The sequence below is a fragment of the Populus trichocarpa genome, chromosome 6 (assembly GCF_000002775.5).
Source record: "Populus trichocarpa isolate Nisqually-1 chromosome 6, P.trichocarpa_v4.1, whole genome shotgun sequence".
Lineage (NCBI taxonomy): Eukaryota > Viridiplantae > Streptophyta > Magnoliopsida > Malpighiales > Salicaceae > Populus > Populus trichocarpa.
Genome location: NC_037290.2, coordinates 23374164 through 23394302, shown reverse-complemented (window position 1 = coordinate 23394302; position 20139 = coordinate 23374164). Strand labels below are relative to the sequence as shown.

Below are 20139 nucleotides of genomic sequence, written 5' to 3'. Positions count from 1 at the left end.
GAGGACATGGTTGTTGAGAGGGATCGGGGGATCCACCATTGTTGGGACTGGCTTCAGAGAGTAGAGACGAAGGAAAGGTGTGATGTTGATTAACCAACGCCATTTTGTTGAAAAATTAGACTTGATCAGCAGACCATTCCTTGAGCCCATAAATTCAGTACACGAAGCGATTAATACTCGATTATTGATGAGGATAACAACAACAATAATAACTATTTTAATTATAATTATAATTGGAATGCTTTTAGGTTTTTTTTTATAGTAAAAAAAAGTTGAGAAATGAGTTTTTTTATTTTTTAATTATTATAAATGACTAAAAGATAAACCGATCAAGTATTAAGCAGACAAAGGAACTTGAAGTTCTCAGAATAAAATTAAATAATGTCGGTATGAATATAAAACTATGTTATTGTAAGAGTAGCAGTTTTGTCTTATTCTTTATTTAAAAGAAAAAAGGAAAAGATTTAGATTAATTAACTTGATCTATTAGATTGGAAGCCCCTAATTTAGCCACAATATATACTCGAAAGCCCTCTTATAAACTAAACTCTAAGTCATTTGTTAGTGGATTAAAGAGCTAATTAGCTTATCATGGAACCTAGCTCATGATCAACACTTCTAGTTAAGGGATTAGGTAAACAATGACGAAGGCAATTCGTTCACCAAGAGCTTGCCTGATTCGTTGATTTCAATTGTGGTTGAAATAGTAGTTCGATTTAATTATTCAAAAGAAGAAGAAGAAGAAGAAGAAGAAAAGACGAGAGAAAGTAGCAGTGATTGAAGATTCTCTCTAATTATCTAACTAGCTTTACCATAAAGCAAGGTCCCTATAATTGATTGGTGTGACAACTTTATTTTGTTAGGATTAAGAATAGAACACTCGTAAAATTAGGCATTGTACGACCAAGTTGATGTGTGAAACGTGACGTTGCATGCACAGATCGGCCACTGGGATTTGTTGGCTTGCGCGTCCCTGGGATCATGAGCTGCATGTCATGTAAAACAAAATTCCATGGCTATGCCTGAGATTGCAGCGGGATTGAGCTGATTTCCGTCGTCAAGTGTGATCCCTTAAGTCGAAAACCACCGGAAGCAGCCGCGTAAAGATGGCCAAATCATGCAGTAGAGCTCGAGAATAATTACATGGGGCGGGCGATTCTGTAACTATATCACTGTTGCATTTTGGAAAGGCACTGTACCATTCCTATGGTGTAGAAAGGCTCTTGATTTTGCCGGCCAGTTTGATTGCATCATCGAAGGTCATCACAGGTGAAAAACATGGACGGAAACAAGGAGAGAGAGATTCTTACTTCATAATTAATTTATATTGTCTACAAGATATAGTAATTTAGTCAGAGTCATAATTATTTCCTTAAATTATCCATACAAGACAGCTTTGGACCGGAAAATTTCTCCGGTTAGTCATGAAGGGTCGCCTTCAGTTTACTGTTCCCTGCACATGCTTTTCATTTTACATCACACGTTATTATTTTTATTATTATTATTACTATTATTAAATTTAAAAGTTAATGGACAGTACTGATGCAAGCACTAAAAAAGACAAGCGCTAATCACGACCTGAGCACTGGGGACCTCGTTTATTGTGTATTTTGAAAAAAAAAATTAAAAAATTTAATTTTTTTTTTCTTTAAATTAATATTTTTTAATATTTTTTTAATGTTTTTTTTAAAAAATACACTTTAAAAAATAACCATAACCACAACCACGCTCTCACTCTTAATCACACTTAAATTTTTTTTATCTCCAATGCTTTAAGTTCTTGGGTTTTACCTAGATTTGTTTATCTTACTTTCTTGATTGTTTGTAACGATCACTTCATCATAACATCATTACCCTATGCTTTTATATAACACGTTTTTATCAGAGTAATTTTTTATTTTAAAAAAATAAGAAAATAAAAGATAAGCACTTGTAAACTAATTTATTTTAATTAATTAAGTTCTTTAGCTATATTTATCTTGGTTAGTTTACTTTCTATTGATTATTTAATTTTAACCTTAAACATTATGAAAATCTAAAGATGGAAGAGTTATTGTGGATCCATGAAGAAATGGGTGTCAGCATTCAACTTAATACTTTGATAGAAACGTGTCGTATAGATATTAATTAACAACATTCTGATAAAGCAGCTTTTACACGATAAAATGAAGAGTAGAAGGAACAGTTAATATGAGAAATTGGAGAAAGTTCCCTAAGAAATTTAAAAAATATTATTACCACTGAAAAACACCATCTTATTACTGACATACATCGTGGCAAATTAGCTTTTCGTAAAGGTAAGTATGTTGATTTTCTTGCCAAGCTAGGTTCTTGTAGCTGATTCCAAGGTAATCAGTACTTGCGTCTCCCGAAACTTGGATGGGTTTGTATTCGAGGTGTTTTCGGTTATTAACACAATTTAGCCAAATAATATAGATAAAAAAACATATGGATGAAATAACATAATTTGATATATATCTTCATTAAAAAAAAAACATATTATTTACAAATATCACGGGTAAGAAATATAATAACTTAAGATATCATGTTTTAAATCAAGATATTTTTTTTTTAATTAGCGTTGGTGTCCGGGTCAGCTTGTACGTACTTCGACTAATCTCACAGGTCCTGAAATAAACGATTATGTAAGTCTCCAATGACAATTTTATTAGCAACACAAATGGTTTTAAACTCCTTAATTGGTCTTGTAAATGGTTTAAATCACCGACATCTTATCATTTGAAACGAATGACGCAATGATTTTACACAAATGTTGAATCTTTAAGGTGCTGGCAAAGATTTGCTAGCCCTCAACTTGCTCATGGCAGTAGGAATTTATGCCACAAAATCTTGCCTCGTTACACTTGTCTTTGCTGCCACGATAACTGTGGCACTTGGTTCACCATGGGATTCAAGTCATGACCATGTAAATGAAATGCTAGCTGGCGGCTAGATAACCACATGGAATTGGATTTCCGTGTTCGGGACACATTGGAAGAATGTTCTTATTGTACGTGGTGAGGTTAACCAAGAGGCAACATTTGGTGGCATAAAATCCTACTGCCATTAGCCCAAGTTGTTGAGCTGGCTAGCAACTCTCTTGCCAGCAGCTTAAAGGATTCCACTTTTGTATCTTCGTCAGTCATTCTTTCATTTCATTTCACTCATTCATTTTATACGGTAAGATATCGTGATGGAGAATGGCGGACATTATAAACATGTCCCAAACTCGGATATCCGGCCAAGATTTTTTAAAGCGTTATTTTAAAAAAAAAAAAAAGTGTTTAATGAGCTTCGGCAAATTATAGTTTTTCTAAAAATATTTGCTCCATACAATCTGGTTAACATTTCACGAGATTCTAAACATAATATATACATCTGCCCAACAGTGGCAGTTAAAAAAGCCATAACATTGAGATGAGTTCTCTCAACGTGAATGTAGAAAAATCATAAAATTGAAAAAAAAGAAAAATGCATTATGCACATGTTCATTTTACAGGTTCATAAGACATCAAGTATGGGTTACTATGAATTATCACTGTAATTCCGAGCTGGATCGAGCATATGATACAATGAAAAAATCATGGCAAAGAAAATTTCCTATCTAAATCGAACGCAAAACTTCGTGCCAGTCCTAGAGGAACACAGTCAACTTCATCTGCACAGAGGGATGAAAAAAAGCCGCAGCATAGTGTTAGTCATATAAACTTGACATACCACTTAATGGCATATGTACGGAGCTCATGAGTCATGAGGTCCTTCGACTAACACACTAATCCGTTGTTTACCACTGTCAGATCGGAAGTTATCTCCTTTAGATCCAACCTGGAAGTCAAAAAGGCACATAATTAAGTTCAGAAAGAGATCAATAGGAGGAGGACCGCTAAATACAAGTCAATGGCCGATCCGACCACCAGCTGCAAGTCCATGTCTAGACAATCAATTCATCAATGCTTACCTCGACTGCGCTGTCAGGAGGGAACCACCGTAACAGCACTCCAAGATGCATTACAGCAGGGATTAGCTTGAAAAGCAGAGTCGTTGTCACCTGCAGGGATGTTACGTAAGTCAACATCTGTCAAAATGTGTGCAGGCAACAGTAAATTGATTCCTCCCTATTGTTCGCTTTTTTTGCAATTCAATACCGCTAGAAATTTCCTTCTTAAGCAATGAAAAATACATAAAAAAGCATTGCCCACTCTTATCACAGATCTAGCTTCCAAATGACAAGGCATAACTTGGATGCACAAAGTTTGTCCGTCATTTAAACTTCTTTTACCATCACATTTATTTCAAGATGCATGGCATTTGTACCAGTAACTGCTTTTCCCATGTTCATTCTCATTTCCCTAAGCAGAAAATTGTTACTAGCAAAGGTCAATAACTTAATAGAATGCTGACTATGCAGTGCCTGTCCACATTTTATCAAATTAGTGTCCCATGTCCATGTCCATCTCCAGAGTAAAACTAAGCATCAAACACAAAAGGTTTTTTATAAGCACCTTTCACTTCATGTTGAGCAGTAAGTAGGGATTTGAAACTGCAGTGTGGATGCAAAATTCACCATCCTATTCGAATGAACATAATAATCTAAATATGCAATTAAATTGCAGAAACAACTTAAACTAGAATTGCATGTAGTTTTCTGATACCAACAAGCGATTAATGCATCAGGGCAAGTTAGACCCAACCTAAAAAACATGGCAAACATAAAATCTATAAATTCCACGAACTTTAGTAAAATAAATCACCATACCAAGCTAAGAGCTGTTGTCCCAAGAAGCAGCAGGTAAAGTTTCCCCTGAGAATGATCAAAGTATTAGCTAGTTAGCTCTTCATCATAATCTCCAGAGAGTCTCTCAGCAGGACTTAAGAGCAATTCCAGTAAATATTACCACAGACCACCACCATTAGCAAAAAATGTAGAAGTCAACGTAGTAGATACAAAATTCTATTTTCCAGGAGTTCTCTATTTGAAAACTTTTCCCAGTAAACTGTAATAGTACCACTTACCTCAACTAGATGAAGATTAGAAGCACGGCTAAGAAGAACAAAAGCAAACTCCCCTATTTGTGCCAGAGACATTCCAACCTACACATTTACATAAATACATTTAGGTTCCCTCAATTAACAACCAATATTCTTGAAAGTAACAGAGCCAGTAGGCCATCATAAAATCTTACAAGAAGTGCGGTCTTGTTGTTGTAACCAAATCCCCTTACAACTGTCGTGATTATGGCTGTCTTTATTATGATAACCAATATAACGGACGCCAGTAATATATCAACATGGCTCCAGAGAAAATGGACATGGATCAGCATCCCAATGCTGGCAAGGAAAAGAGCAGCAAAGAAATTCCGAATGGGTTCAATCTGCACAAGTAACAAGCTTCATGTGTGGGATAACTAGAGAGTACTCTGGTACCAGTAACAAATATCAAATGTCAAAAGCCTGACAAAATAACCAATAAACTATCATTGCAAAGATGGACTGCGACTACAATGCATAATACTGATAATAGCATAGTGGTTTTACAAATTCACCATAGCCTTCACCTTATTCAACGTCACAGCCCTGAAGAGCATCTAACATTCACAGTCTTCATATTCATTTAGCAGAAACAAACAAAACTTGCTAAACCTTAGAGACAAATATTGCCTCCATTGATTAGTTAAAAAAACAACAATAACAAGAAGCCCAAATTCAGTTAAGTCAGCCAGTCAGATTACAGTAGCAATTCATTGCTGAATTCTAGTGCCACCATGGAAAGCTTAACAACTTTCAAGAATCTCCTGATAGTAAAATATCTTTACATCACAAAATAAATGAGAAGGAATCATTTCTATTTTTCATGGTTGCAACATCTCCTTAGATGCCACATATATTACAGTATACAAATGCATACAACTTTCATTGACAAAATAGCATTCTAACTATAACTTACTTGTTCTAGTGTATGCTGAGCAAGATCAGTTGTTGATATCATCACCCCAGCAGCAAATGAACCCAGTTCTAGACTTAAGCCAAGCTTATCACTACTCTGAAATGTTATAAAATAAAAAAAGCAGATCATAGTGTCATTTAACCTGTAATGCAAAGAAATTTATAGAGGTAGCCAGCTTAAATTATCTCAAGAAACCCTAAGATGAAAAGCAAAGCAGAGAATGCAAGGACTTCATTGATTATAAAATGCAACACATCAAAGCTTTAGCAGATGCAACCGAAATTATATAACGATAACAGCCCAGTTAATTATAGCAGTATGTGACATGCCAAATACACCACTCTTATGTTGGTTCATCTATCTTTAACATTCTCAGGAGGAATCATCTAAACCAGATGCCAAAATGAAAACAGATCCAATATCTTATTTTTAGTTAGAAAAAAAACCATGTTCAAAAACTTTTAAAATGGAAAGCTATTCTTGGATCTACTATGTCCCATACAAATTAATTATGGTTTCAATACATGGCATATCAATAATTTCAAATATCATGAAGCATTTCCTGATAAACAACCTCTATTCATGAGCTTAACTCTAATACAAGACTTCTCCACCACAATGAAACACCTCAGACATTTAAAGCCACATGCAGCATCGCAATTCACTGGTTCAAATGCTCTAAGTACAGCTCTTTAAGAGCTACTGTTTGATTTCTGTACATAAATAGAAACCCAAATGAAACATAGCGAGCAATAATAGGAGTACTCATAAAGGTGTAATGAAGCGAAATCAAGAGTTGCAGATAGATTGAAAACAAGCAGATGATTCATACCCAGGCTACAAGCAAGCAGAAAGCGACGGATGCTAATTGATAGAGTTCATTGGTCTGCAAAAATGCATTAATGTCTTAGAAAAAAGACTGATGTAGCTAAAACACTCATACACATTTTTTTTATAAGCCCACAGCAGAACTTCTTTAAAACAACTTATTTACCAAATAAATGTGTACCTGTGATGATAGGCTCATCATCAATTTAAGAAACCATGGAACCCAAGTACGAGATAATATTGACAGAACAGCCAAAAATGCAATCAACAACACCAACCTGGAAACAAGAGTAAGCATATTACAACAGATAAATATCTTTACCGTGCCTGAACACACATGCACGTATACATGCTAACTCCAAAGAAAAAAGTTGGCAACTCATGATAATTAATATTTACTTACACTTTAGTCATGGACATTAGTCCTTGAAGAACACCAGAAGTTCCACATAGAACAGGAAGCAGTGCAAACAGCAAACCAACTGCACAGTCCTGAGAGGTAAAAAAATTCCAAAGTTGTAAGTGGTGGAAGGAAGGAAAGTTCACATAGATAACTTAAGTGCCAGAAAGTGATAATGGAACTCAACAAACAGAAGTGAGATTTGAAGGATGAGTGTAAAGAACCCAACCTGCAAAATTAGAGTTCCAATGGTGACTTGCCCATGAAGGGAATTAATAGAATTCTTTTCCATCAAGAACTTCAATACCTGCACCAAACCATGCACCTTTGAGATCATTGCATTACATTGTGAATTCTATAATGAGAGTGAAGGTTCAAGTGACTCATGATACATTAGGATAAGGTTTTTACCACTGCTGTTGAAGACATTGAAAGGAATGCACCAACAAACACACCCTCTGAAGACTTACCACCGCATAACTGCAAACAGCATCCAATCAGAACTGCAGCATCAAGAATGAATAACTCTGTGCAATATACTCTACTTGCCAAGAAAAAATATGAATGCAACATGCTCTGAAGCAAAACCAATGGCATAGTACCTCTGCTGTGTGTGCACCACAATGACAGGTACAAACTAGAGGTTTTATCACCAGTGGGTTAAAATAAAGAACTCTTAACTTCAAAACTTTTGTGTGATAGAAAAGATGCATATTTGGTCCAATTTTACAATGAAACCATGCAGCAACTACCTTAAACACTGAATTGGGAACCATGAGGCAGATTTGAACTCTAATCCCTTTACCACACAAGGTATGAAACTGGTATGGCAGGATTGTCTTTAGCAAAAACTCATTATGGTCAAACCCTGATGCCAGAATCTAAGAGCCAAAAATTATTGAATGGGAAAAACAAAGATGATGCTGTGTTGAATATGGGATCATTTCTATAACTGTCATTCATTTCAAAATGTCAGTTTCTCAGCCAAAAATTGCATATGTTGAATCATTTCTTATTTCTTCTCATAGATGTTATCTAGAATGCGATGTTTGGTTCCTTGTGATTGGTTAAACAATCAATTATTGTATACTTTGGTAAAAGTGGTCTGCACATATTAACGAAACTCAGCAATATAATTGCATATAATTTCTGAAACAATAAGTAGATAATCATACCATGGCTGTAATGCCACATAAGAACATGAATAAAACAATTTCAAGCAGACCTCCTACAACAGCAACTGCCCGGACAACTCGAAGCTGAAATTGAAGAAGATGAACTGTGAATACAATATTAATGAAAAAACAAAATTTGAAGAAGAAGGTCGAGAACTAACCTTTGTTGTTGAAAACTCCAAGCCCAAGGCAAAAAGAAGAAAAATAACACCAAACTGAGCCACCGTCTCAACCTGACAGATGAAAAACAAGTGAACTGTAAAGTTGGTAGAAGAAAATTAGCATCAATAACAAGGTAAGCTAGGGCATTAAGATTATAAAATTGCAAACAATAACTCAGAAGATTGTCATTGATGTTCGCAAAACATCATAAGAAGATAATGTGGAATCTTGTTTATAGTTGCAATTACAACAGTGGTGAACCATTTAACTATTGATGGCGAAAACTATATTTAATACCCCCAAATATTAGAGAACATTCTGATGTAAAGAACAATCACTTTTATGATTGTGAAATGGTACAGGTGAATCATCAGAATTCTAAGATTCAAAGCTAAAATAATCCAATTAGTCGTTACTACTAGATTATGCATTCAGAGCCTGTAATATATCCAAGTACAACACTAAGGCAGAGAAAGAATCATCCAGAAAGGTTTTAGGGGAACTGGTAAAGGAATGCATATCTATGCTACATACTTGAACCATTTCACTGACAAAGTTAAACCCTCCAGGACCAATAATGGATCCTGCTAGCAAGTATCCAGTGATGACCTGCAAGAATTTATCATTAGAACAATGATATAAGAGTAGCATGATGAGATGGTATAATTTAACTCAATGAAATGCTCCGACATTGATATAGCATTGCAGTGAGTCATGAACTAAGCAGAGATCAAATATAACCAGACCGGTTGTCCAGCACAAGCAAATGCAATGCCACCACAAGTTGCAGATACAATGACGACAACCAAATCTGATATCAATCTACAAGGCAATAAACTCAGATTAAATTACCAGCTGAGAAAGAGAAATAAATTGAATGAAATATAAAATATCAGTACACTTACCGCAAGTCTAGCTGCAGCACCGGATATTTTGATTTAAAGTTTGATATAATGAAGACATTATCCTGAAACAAACAATTATTTAGCAGGTGAACACTAGCAATGTCACCAACTCGGGATAGGTTTAGAAAAGCAATCACACCTTTCGATCTATCAGTGTTGGGGTATCTTCTGGTCCATTCTCATTGTCCAAATTAAAAACATCATGAAATTTAAACGACCTAAAATGAGATTCAGAAGAGAAATGTTTCAGATGATATAGCAGCATTCATATACCAAATAAAAGCAAAAGCCAACTTAAGGTTTAAAAAATAATAAGGAAAGCCACTAATTTACAAGACAGGAGCTTATACTTTTCCTCTTTCGTGTCATTTTTCTTCGATTTAACTCTGGCAACAGTTTCCAAAACTGCCTGAGCAACGAAAAGGTATCAAGAAGATATGTTCAGCAAAAACTTGTTCTAAATGAATCCAAACAAGGGGAAAGATAAAAGCTCTAAACCAAGCAGACTTTTCTCAAAGCAACTAGATCAAATTTATGATGAACAAGAAAAAAAGATTATAACCACAAGTAGAGTACAGGTGAAAAACACTGCCATTGCCAGTTTTTCTCGTCACAATATAAATTTCGATTAAAAAACTACTTGATTAGAATCTCAGTATATATGGTGAGAATTATAAAAGCATGAATTAGTTAAAAAATTCTAATAAACCATAACAGTGAATCAAAGCTAATGGCATCATCTGCCTTCTTGAGTGCATTGTGCCTCAATCACTGATTATAATGTTAAATAAATTCATCTTACACCCAAAACTAAACCCTCCAACGGAGTCAAATCTGCTGTCATTCAAAATTTGAGAAAAGAAAAAAAAACAACCAACCTGCTGTTCAGCTACGCTGTTGTTGAAGCTTCCGGCATCAGTTGCTGCCGATAAGACAAAATAAGTGAGGAAGGAACCATGATTAGCTAGGTGATGAAAATATGCATGCAATGATCCGGTGATTCACATCTTGCACAAACAATAACCAACATAGTAGAGTCTCAGCGCAAATTGAATTTCTGGAATCTATTGTACTGTCATCTACCTTCACAATCTAAAATGCACGCAGGTCACTATATCATCAAATCAAGCCTAACAATTAAAATTGAATGAGATTTAAAGACCACAAATTCTCAAAAAGACTGATAAACCCATCAAGTTTTCGATCCTGAGATCGAGTTCGTCAGTTCTGAGAACGAATCTAAGAAGACAAGATCTAATCCTCTATATATCAATGGTACATTCCCCGTCAATAGAGTAAAATTCACCAAAATGACACTCAACAAATGGCAAGCGTTAATAACAAAAAAATATATATAATTAACTAAATTAAGCATGATGAAATACTTCTTGAACGCAAAATCAAGAAGTAAACCCTAAAATTAAGAAAACGAACCTTCGTTTTGGTCATTCTCAGTGAACTCTTTCTCGAGAGCTTTATCGATCATATCAGCAAAACTACCGCCTTCATTAGGTTTAGGTAGAGAAGTGTTAGAGATTGAAGCGTTGGCGGTGAACTCGAGCCGATCTGAGTCGGTGAGTTCGTCAGCGAGTGAGAGGGAAGCGAAACAGAAGAGGAAAAAAATGAGTTTGCAAAGAAATGGTTCTCTTCTCAACATTGCTTGGAGGAGAAACGTCTTGATAGATAATTTTTTTTTTTTTTTTTGTGGGAGCAGGGTGGGGGGGTTCTCTTTTGCTTTGGGCGCTGAGAGAGAGGGTGAGAGAATGCAGGAGAGCGTAGTCAAGTAGAAGTCATGAATCGAATATGAAGGAAACCAGAAGCAAAGATCTAATTCTCCAATTTGCTTTTTATTTATTTCTCTTTTTTTTTGTTATTTTTTATTATTTTTCTTCTTTTTAATCGGAAACGGGACTGCTAGGTTTTTGGGAGTTTGATAATATTGTTTTTTAAAATATTTTATTTTTAAAAAATTATTTTTAATATTTACATATACATTAAAAAGATTTGAAAATATGAATAAATTAAAATTAAAATTAAAATTTTAAAAAACATTTTTAAAATATAAAAATAAGGGTGGTTTAGTTTTAGTTTCAAAAGAAAGGTGATGATTTAAAAGGTTTATTTGCTTGATTTTATCATCAAATCTTAAAAGATTGATTTATTCTTTAAAAGGTATTAGATCTGTTTTCTTAACACTTTTCAAAAAAAATAATTTAATCTTAATTATCACGTAAATAAATCCAATATTATCCTGTAAATTTGAAAAATAAAATCAATTGGGTTCTGCAATAGGTACAGCAGGTGATATGCTCAAAAATATTTTCTTAATGAAGGTTTTGATTTAAATATGAATAATTTGTGTGTGTGTAACTGGGCCACAGGCAAAAGTATATTTTGTTTGAAAAATGACTAAAATTGTGACAGTGGTTTTATTTTATTTTCTTATAGAACCACGAATTAGGGAGACAAGGGAGTTGAGAGAAATGCAAGTTGGGTGCGTTTGTAGCTGTGTCCTTGACTAGAGTTCAAAACCCATGATCGACCATGACAGTGTTTTCAGGGTGGTCTACTTTGTTAGGCATGTCGGTCCAAAATGTGTGGGTATGGAGCCCAATATATTTTTATATATATAATATATATTACAAAATTTTCATTACATTTATAAAATTCTCTTCTTATTTCTATATAGAAAAGGTAAGATCCAACTAAAAGCAACCAATAATCGGCTGAGGAGTAGTGTTTGTCAATCAAAGGTGAGTGAGTTTTTTTATAAAGAAACCAAAACTAGCTTCTCGAGATCCTCACACCCAATGCATCTCCAGCATGTTGCTGGAGCTCTTGTTGCCGAACTGCCAAGATATACAGTAGATTAATGATTCTTCATTGAAATTCAATCGGGTGGAATAAAAGAAGTTACCCTTTGATCTCCATCATTTTCAGCAAAAAAAACAAATCTAAGTTTCTGCAAAAACACTTTACGACGTCAAAAACAAAACAGCCACAATCAAGAGAGCTTCCAGGCCCGCGGTAGGATTCTGGCAGATCAGTTCAGGTTTCTCTGCACAGAGAGCTTTGATAAAGGCTGTTAAAATTTAATACGGTAGCTGAAAATTTACTACGTACACATTAAATGGCATGGACAGCATTTTTAGCTTTACAGCCCGTATATAAGCACTAAATTGCTCCCTGTGAGTGTCCTACATATTTTCTTTTTCTTCATTTCATATATTTACAACCTTCTGCATAAAGAGGTAAGCTGTCACGGTTTCATCTCAAACACGGACCAAAATCCTGAAGGGCATGCCACAGACTGGTATTAATTACCCTCACTGAGGACCGGTCTACTAGTCTAGAAATTTATTAAGGTCTGTTTTGAGAGGTTCGCTATCGAATCTGCTATAACTCTGGCACTGGACTTCATGTAACCACCTGAAACAAGAACAAGTTACATTATTAAACAATGCATGTAGCTAGACAGATTTATCCAAGATGAATTCTCACGATGTAACCAATCAAACAATTCATATCCTATATGGTAAAGCTCAGATTGTCTAATTATCATGCATGAGCAACCTGGCCTAGATCGTCAAAGACACTCGAGGATGAAAAATAAAGGTTGCAACCACAACCACACCTCAACCCAGACCAGTTGGGTCAGCTATATGGATCCTTTTGCACCATTCCATGCGATATATCTCAATCTTTTCTGTGTCTGTATCTGAGAGAAGCAATACAAAGGGAAGACAACATACTATTTCTCTTCGGAGAAGCAAAAGGAAACTACTTTTAAGTCTCGAGATGAACTGAATCAAGGTAAGCATGGAAAAACCCTAGGGAATTGCTGGTTCAGATACTATACGCATGGACAAAATGCTTGACAATTTGGAGAAACCCAAGCATCGTGTTCACACCTCTGCATAATTTCAGGCTTTGTCCATCCGAAAATGGAACCAACGCAAGTTGTAATTTCTTAAACAGTTTCTAGCAACCTAATGCAGTTTGCAGTTTGGTTGATGACCATGATTACCAAGAAGCTGGATTGGATACAATTTAGTAATGGGATCATAAAATTCTGTGATGTGTCTTACTTTACGCGGAGATGTAACTGAAGGGCCTCATATTCCATCCACCAAAATGGAAATCATAGAAGAATGAAGCATATGATAATCAACAGATTTTTCTTTGCAAGGGACCAGTCTCTCTCAACCAACCAGGCTATGGAAATTTAAAGCACACACAGGTATACAAGCACAAACCCATGCATAGTCAAGTTTGACCGTTACAAACTAAGCATGAATTTGAAAACTGAACCTGATGTCAACATGACAAGAGAGGCATTCTTTTCACGAGCAAACCTGAAAACTTTCTCATCTCTGCTAGTTATTCCATCAGGGCTAATCTGCACCAAGCACAGTATATTACATGGGTTCCTACCAGACTCGCGATGATTAATTAACTTCTTATATGGTTACAACAGCACATCCATTTCAAGTAGCACATACATTATCTCCTTTAGTTAATCAATAACAGCTCAAGAGAAAATAGGCCACCTAAATTCTATTAATTTTTTCTTAGATTCTATAGATGCATCCTAGACAGTTTCAAATCCAATTCATTCAATGACATCAGACTGGCATGATGAAAGTTATATAATAAACTGGAGATTATCATGTTGGTGGGATGATTAAAGCTCGGCTTATTATACAATTCCTCTGGCACAACAGCCAAAAAAGCCCAATGACAATGCAAGATTCTCATCATAACTTCTGCACATTTAGGTGCTATTACAGATTAAACACTTGCAATATTTTTCTGCACAAATAGATCCAAGGATTGTGATACCTTTAACCTCCCTAATGGGTCTCCATCCAGGATATCAGTGCCGGCATTGAAGACCACCAACTCAGGATCAAACATTTTACCAGCAACCTAACATTCACACCTTGTAATAATTAGTGTCGCATAAACATAATCTATAAGAATAGATTCGGCATAACAAATGCATCAGATCCAGGAATTTCAACGCATAAAGTAATAAAGATCTAGAAAAACCTGCGAAGTGAAGTGATAACTGAAAGAGTGGCATAAAGTCAACACCAGCAGCTTTAGGTTACAAAGAACTATAAAGGCATTACCAAAATCTATATTGACATACTGTGCCAATGAACTAACTGAAAGAATGGCATAAAGTCACCAGCAGCTTTAGGTTACAAAGAACTATAAAGGCATTACCAAAATCTATATTGACATATTGTGCCGATGCACCAAACTCGACTAAGCCGAAAAGGAAGAGTTATAGGTAGTTCACAAGTATCAAGGCTATGGAAAATTGTTCAACAAATTACAGGTAGGCACATAGCAAAAAAAGGATGAAACTGAAACTGGCAAAAGATAAAATCAAGGAACCCAGTGAATGCTATAAGATGGATGAAGTTTCGGAATAAAGAAGCCAGCACATAGCATATAAAGAAGACTATCATGGACTCAGACTGAAAGCTTATGCTCTATTGAGTTGATACAATTGAACAAAAATAGAGAGGCAGTGAAAACAATTTTAAAGGAGGCATGAATGTTTACCGCGAGTGCTTCATCAAGTTTCACCAAGTACTCATCTGTTGTGGTACCACTCTGTCCACAGGGGAAAAGGAATAAATTGTATTCTGGTGCATAGTTCAACAACCAAAATCCAACTTCACCAAAAATTGCGTACCACTACTTCAACCTTCTGATCAATGTACCTCCTAGCTTCATGATCCTATCAGAGAAATACCCACAAACTAAGAATTAAAACTAAAATAACCACAATAAACAAATTATATTTTTACCTGATAGCAACTTAATTGTTAAAACAGATGAAATCCACAAATTAACTACAGAGAGTGATATATGTATAAAATATATAGAGAGAAAATGGACAACTTTGAATTTATGCAACTTACAAAAGGATATATTTCAGGGTTGTACATATCCAGAATATAAACTCGTCCTGTCAGAAAGAAACAAAATTTCAAAACTATTTAGTCAAATACAATGTGAATGGACTAAACCATCACAAGGGGAGAAGAACAGATAAACATACTGTCATTGGAAAAATCCCTTTCATGGCCATTTCCTTGGTGTGCATCGAGGTCAATTATCATCACCCTGCAAAATTTTGCAAACAGTGAGGATAGAAGCGTGTTCATAAAGGATGGTTGTCAACTGACACTATAGCAGCATGAACAAAAAAAAGTAGCATCTACTTCATCTGAGCAGCAGCCATTACTTTGATATATCAAGCCGGTTGAAGGCATAATGAATGCAAAGAGAAATGTCTGCATAAGCACAAAATCCACCTCCTCTTTCACTACAGCAGTGATGGAAACCTCCTCCAACATTGATGGCCCACCCTCGCTCTTTTGCAAGTTTTGCTGCCAGAACAGTTCCCCCTACCTATGGTAGGCTATGATCAGTGTAGACACCACGCTATGTACAGAAATTTGAAACCTTGCAATTCTTCTTGTTGTGATGACATGGACTTCAACCAAATCTATTTCATGAATCTAATTTGATAAAAGTGATTAAAAATTTGCTAAATTTAAGGTCTTTTTCTTTGCTAAACCTATTGCAATAGTCAAATCTGTGAAGATAGTTGAACTTCATCAACTTAATCAAAATTTGGTCAGACAGAAACATTGTGATTCAATTTGGTGAAATATGGTTTAACCACAGAATCAAAGCAAGAAATGGAGAAGTGTGGCCAAATTGAGTTGCAGTTATAATATCATCTCCACTAACTCGAGCAAATTCTACAAAGACATTGAAGAAAAGATCAAGAATAATCTAGCTAACAACCACAAAAAGAGATTTTTGTCCCGTACAGAACTGAATGTAGAATTCCTGACTATATGGCTGACCCGACTAACTTGGAAATGCAGTTCGATTAAGTTGGTCAAACATGGTAAAAATAGTAAGTTAAACGCTGTTTATTTGCATGGTGCTGAACTAAAATTAGTGAATTTTTATTTTTTTTGCACTCATTGACTTGCAGACTTTGCATATGCACCAAAAAGACCATCTATGTTTGGAACAATAGGATTGGTCCCCTGGTCTATGCTCAATTAGCGAGAGCAACATGGAAACCTTTGTCTTATACGAAGATAGAAATGATACACCAGCCATGCAAATTTAGTTGCAATAGATGTCACCTGTTCTAGATAGATTAATCCACCTTGCATAAAACACTTTAAGCCTAAGCGATCTTATGCATACTTTTCTCATTTCTCATAGCATTTACAAAGAAATCCCAAAAGTTGGGAAAAACTCCCTTCTTGTAGCCATAAAAAGAAAAAGGATATCTGCCGGCAACACATTGCAGTAATGACATTATATTGTTGAGATAATATCATATCTTCATTTTGTTTGGATATGCTGACACTATTTTACATGTATGGGATGATTCCTACCAAAGAAAATTATACTGTGCATAAAATATTCATTAATTGTGCAGTTTTTATCAATGTTAATTCATTGGCTGAAATGTCAAATTTAGAGAGTACCTTTAAAATCCTTCGGGGTTTATATCATATTTAGCTAAGTTTTACAAAGTTGAGCAAATAAGCTGGATTGGACAAATTTATTCCATGTTTATCACAATAACATGAACTGAAAAGATTATCTAAAATCGCCTTAAAGAAACATGGAGTCTAAAGTTTATCCTTGCAAAGTAAAAATAGAGGTCAAATATAAACTATACATACCTGCTTGCGAAATGGGTAAAGAACTTTTTGCTGCACAAGACAATTGGGAAGTAGTGCGACTGGGGGAACCTGTATTTTAGATCAAATACTGTCGTTTTGAGATCATCACTAATTCAAAGTGATCTGTTATCAATGAAGTTTAAAAAAATAGCTTAGATAGGTTTTGTTTGCAACGCAGTTTGCAAATTAGCTGGATTGGACAAATTTAGTCCATGTTTATCACAAGAAGAACTGAAAAGATTATCTAAAATCGCCCTAAAGAAACATTGAGTCTAAAGTTTATTAACTGGGAAATAGTGTGACAGGGGACCTGTGTTATAGATCAAATACTATCATCTTGAGATCATCACTAATTCAAAGTGATCTATTATAAACAAAGTTGAAAATATTGCCTAGGTTTTTTTTTGCAAAGCAGTTAGCATCCAATATAAAATTTACAACAATTCCAAGAAAGCAATCAAAAAGAAATTGGCAGTAAAAGGAGAAAATATACATCACCTCGATTATCATGGCAACATTTGCACTGCTCTTTAGACTGCTCAAATATGACTCCGTGTGAACCTGTTAAAGAAAACCAATTAGTACAATATATAAATCCGGTCCATAAGCACTCATCTCACATCAATAAGCCAACCATAAGGTAGTAAAATTATTTATCCAAAACTCTCATCCTTGCTGGGCAATTTAAATTGTTCACCAAACTCTCACACAATTTCTAAGGTAAAAATCAGAAATTAACAACACTCCAATTAAAAGTCTGGAGCAAGGTAAATGCAAATCAACACTGAGTTGCATAGATTGAACAGAAGGTTCTTAGTCTCTTTGATGATTTTTCTCCCAAGCATCATATGTTCCCTTAAAAGCATTCAATACAAACAGGAATAAAAAGAGGGTGAAAGTTTTCAAAAAGATATAGAAAGTACCACAAGGAGATCATCTTTTGACGCTTCTAGAGGTTCAATGATACTATTTTTGTCTAGAACACCATCCACGATGAGGAATCGACATATGCGACCCCATTTAGAAGAATCAAAGGGGTGCCTACATCAGTTACAATTTGAGAATTGGGCTAGTGAGCATTAAGACTGAACTCAAAGACCAAAAAGTCAAAGCCAACAAAAATATGCAAAAGTTTCATTTTTGTAATTCCAAATAATATGTATGACTTATAGATGATTATACCAATAGCAAGTCAGAACTAAGCCATGCGACTTCCCATAACAGCAAATAAATTCAAAAGCAGAAGCAACAATATAATTTTTTCATCTCTTTAAGCTTTTCCTAGATCTGTAATTTTATCTCAAACGTCCAATAACAACACAAAAATAAAGTACCAGAAATGTCGCAGTGAAATATGCATGTTTGGGAGTGTGGTTGCGGTTGTTTTTCAAAGTGCTTTTCACTCAGAAATGTATCAAAATAATATTTTTTTTTATTTTTTAAAAATCATTTTTGATATCAGCGCATCAAAATGATCTAAAAACACTAAAAAAATATTAATTTGAAGTAAAGAAAAAAAAAATTCAATTTTTTTCAAAAACGCTTTTGAAACGCAAAAACAAACAGGACAGCTTGTTAGAATTACAGTGTCCATCAATTTATCGATTTCCCAACCATTCCAAACATCATAAAGCTTGTTGCCTTTAGGCATTAGGTAACATATTAGTAACCATGATCATTGACCCAAATGCTCTCCACAAACATTGCACGATTTTTAATCTATAGTTTAACTTGTAATCATGATTTATTGAAAAAGACACCAGTGAAGAGCAAAAATTATGCTTTGAACTTTCCAGGGCAGCATATAGATACTAACCATGGTAATTAAAAGTTAAAATCCTTTAAAGGTTTAGCACATTGCAGTGCCAGGAAAGCAAGTACCATTTCATCAAGTTAGAAAACAGATCTGATTCTATGCCAAAGAAAAGGCATGACTAGGTTACATATCTGCTATGTATTCAATACGTTCTTCCGCAGAAGTTCAATAGTCTATAAAGTTTTTCAGTGAAAAAGCATCAAATGGTTATTATTATAAGGAAGCACAAATTATAATCAAATTTCAAAAACAATTCTAAAATATGATCAGATGCTATTAGCACATAATAAATTACTCCATATTTAATCTAAACCACAGAAATTAACAATTAATCATACTGTTAAATCTCGAAAAAAGGAAAGGAAAGTAAAAATCAATACCATGACAAAGGTACCATCAACCAAGAAAGCAGCAAATTAATTACAGCTACACAAACAAATACAACAATAAACTTCAAATAAATTATCTTACAGCTTTTCCATGCCAAGAAACGAAATATCATAAGCCGTCGAGTAAATTAGCGGTACCTGCTTGATCAAACATAAAAACTCACAATAATGAAATTAAATTGCTAATTACTTTATTTCTTAGAAAACAAACCTTAGAGAGAGGCACGTCAAAATAGAGCTTGCTAGAGAGAATACGATTTCGGCGGAGAGTAGAGGCATCAGCAGTACTGTTACTCGTTGAAGATGAAGAAGATGACATTGTTAGAGAGCGAATGCAGCGGTAGAGAGAATGTGATGCTTTGATAGCGGCGATTGTGAGGAAGAAATATAGCGTTGATTTGCCGAGATTCCGAGTTGACTCAGTGATTACTGGTGTGACTCGGAACGTCATCTAGATTTTTCGAATTAAAAAAAAAATATCGGTGTTAGCGTGGTAGCGGTACTGTAGAAGAAAGCAGAAGTGAAAGAGAAACGGTCTTTCACGCGCTAATTAAGAGAGTTTGCGGTTGGGTTTACCGATCAGGCGATGGAAACTTTTGACTGTTTTACACGTGCTAAATATGGTAATGTTGTGTTTGTGATGAATTCTAGTGGTGGGCTGCCGTACTAATGAACCCAGTTGTATGTACATGGCCCTGGCCTGGGTATATGTTTTAATTAAAATAGCTTAATTATTAAACTCATCCGGCATATCGGGTAGATCCGGAATGTAGACTGGGAT

At 35.0% G+C, this 20139-nt stretch overlaps 2 protein-coding genes across 3 annotated transcripts; both read right to left on the bottom strand.

The window, feature by feature from the left end:
* Nucleotides 1-3455: 3455 nt before the first annotated feature.
* Nucleotides 3456-11241, bottom strand: LOC7462263 (K(+) efflux antiporter 6). Its single transcript, XM_006381963.3, has 21 exons — nt 10849-11241; nt 10293-10336; nt 9765-9823; nt 9554-9632; nt 9415-9476; nt 9256-9331; nt 9044-9118; nt 8509-8580; nt 8348-8431; nt 7584-7652; nt 7402-7479; nt 7176-7264; nt 6954-7050; nt 6777-6830; nt 5945-6040; nt 5184-5372; nt 5014-5091; nt 4757-4801; nt 3959-4048; nt 3789-3825; nt 3456-3658 (listed from the first exon to the last, which is right to left on the bottom strand). Exons 1-21 carry the CDS (start codon nt 11069-11071, stop codon nt 3582-3584), a joined length of 1773 nt encoding a protein of 590 aa, XP_006382025.1. The 5' UTR covers nt 11072-11241; the 3' UTR covers nt 3456-3581.
* A 1244-nt stretch (nt 11242-12485) lies between these two features.
* LOC18100651 (histone deacetylase 2) lies at nt 12486-19931 on the bottom strand. Of its 2 annotated transcripts, XM_006381960.3 has the most exons (13): nt 19570-19925; nt 19441-19496; nt 18077-18194; nt 17652-17714; nt 17154-17222; nt 15680-15846; nt 15494-15558; nt 15354-15400; nt 15125-15169; nt 14992-15042; nt 14257-14343; nt 13726-13813; nt 12486-12843 (listed from the first exon to the last, which is right to left on the bottom strand). In XM_006381960.3, the coding sequence occupies exons 1-13, from the start codon at nt 19807-19809 to the stop codon at nt 12764-12766; spliced, it is 1176 nt and encodes a 391-aa protein (XP_006382022.2). In that variant the 5' UTR covers nt 19810-19925; the 3' UTR covers nt 12486-12763. The 2 variants fall into 2 exon arrangements, with proteins under 2 accessions (XP_006382022.2, XP_024460468.2); XM_024604700.2 differs by lacking the exon at nt 13726-13813 and having other exon boundaries at nt 19570-19931.
* Between the last annotated feature and the right edge of the window lie 208 nt (nt 19932-20139).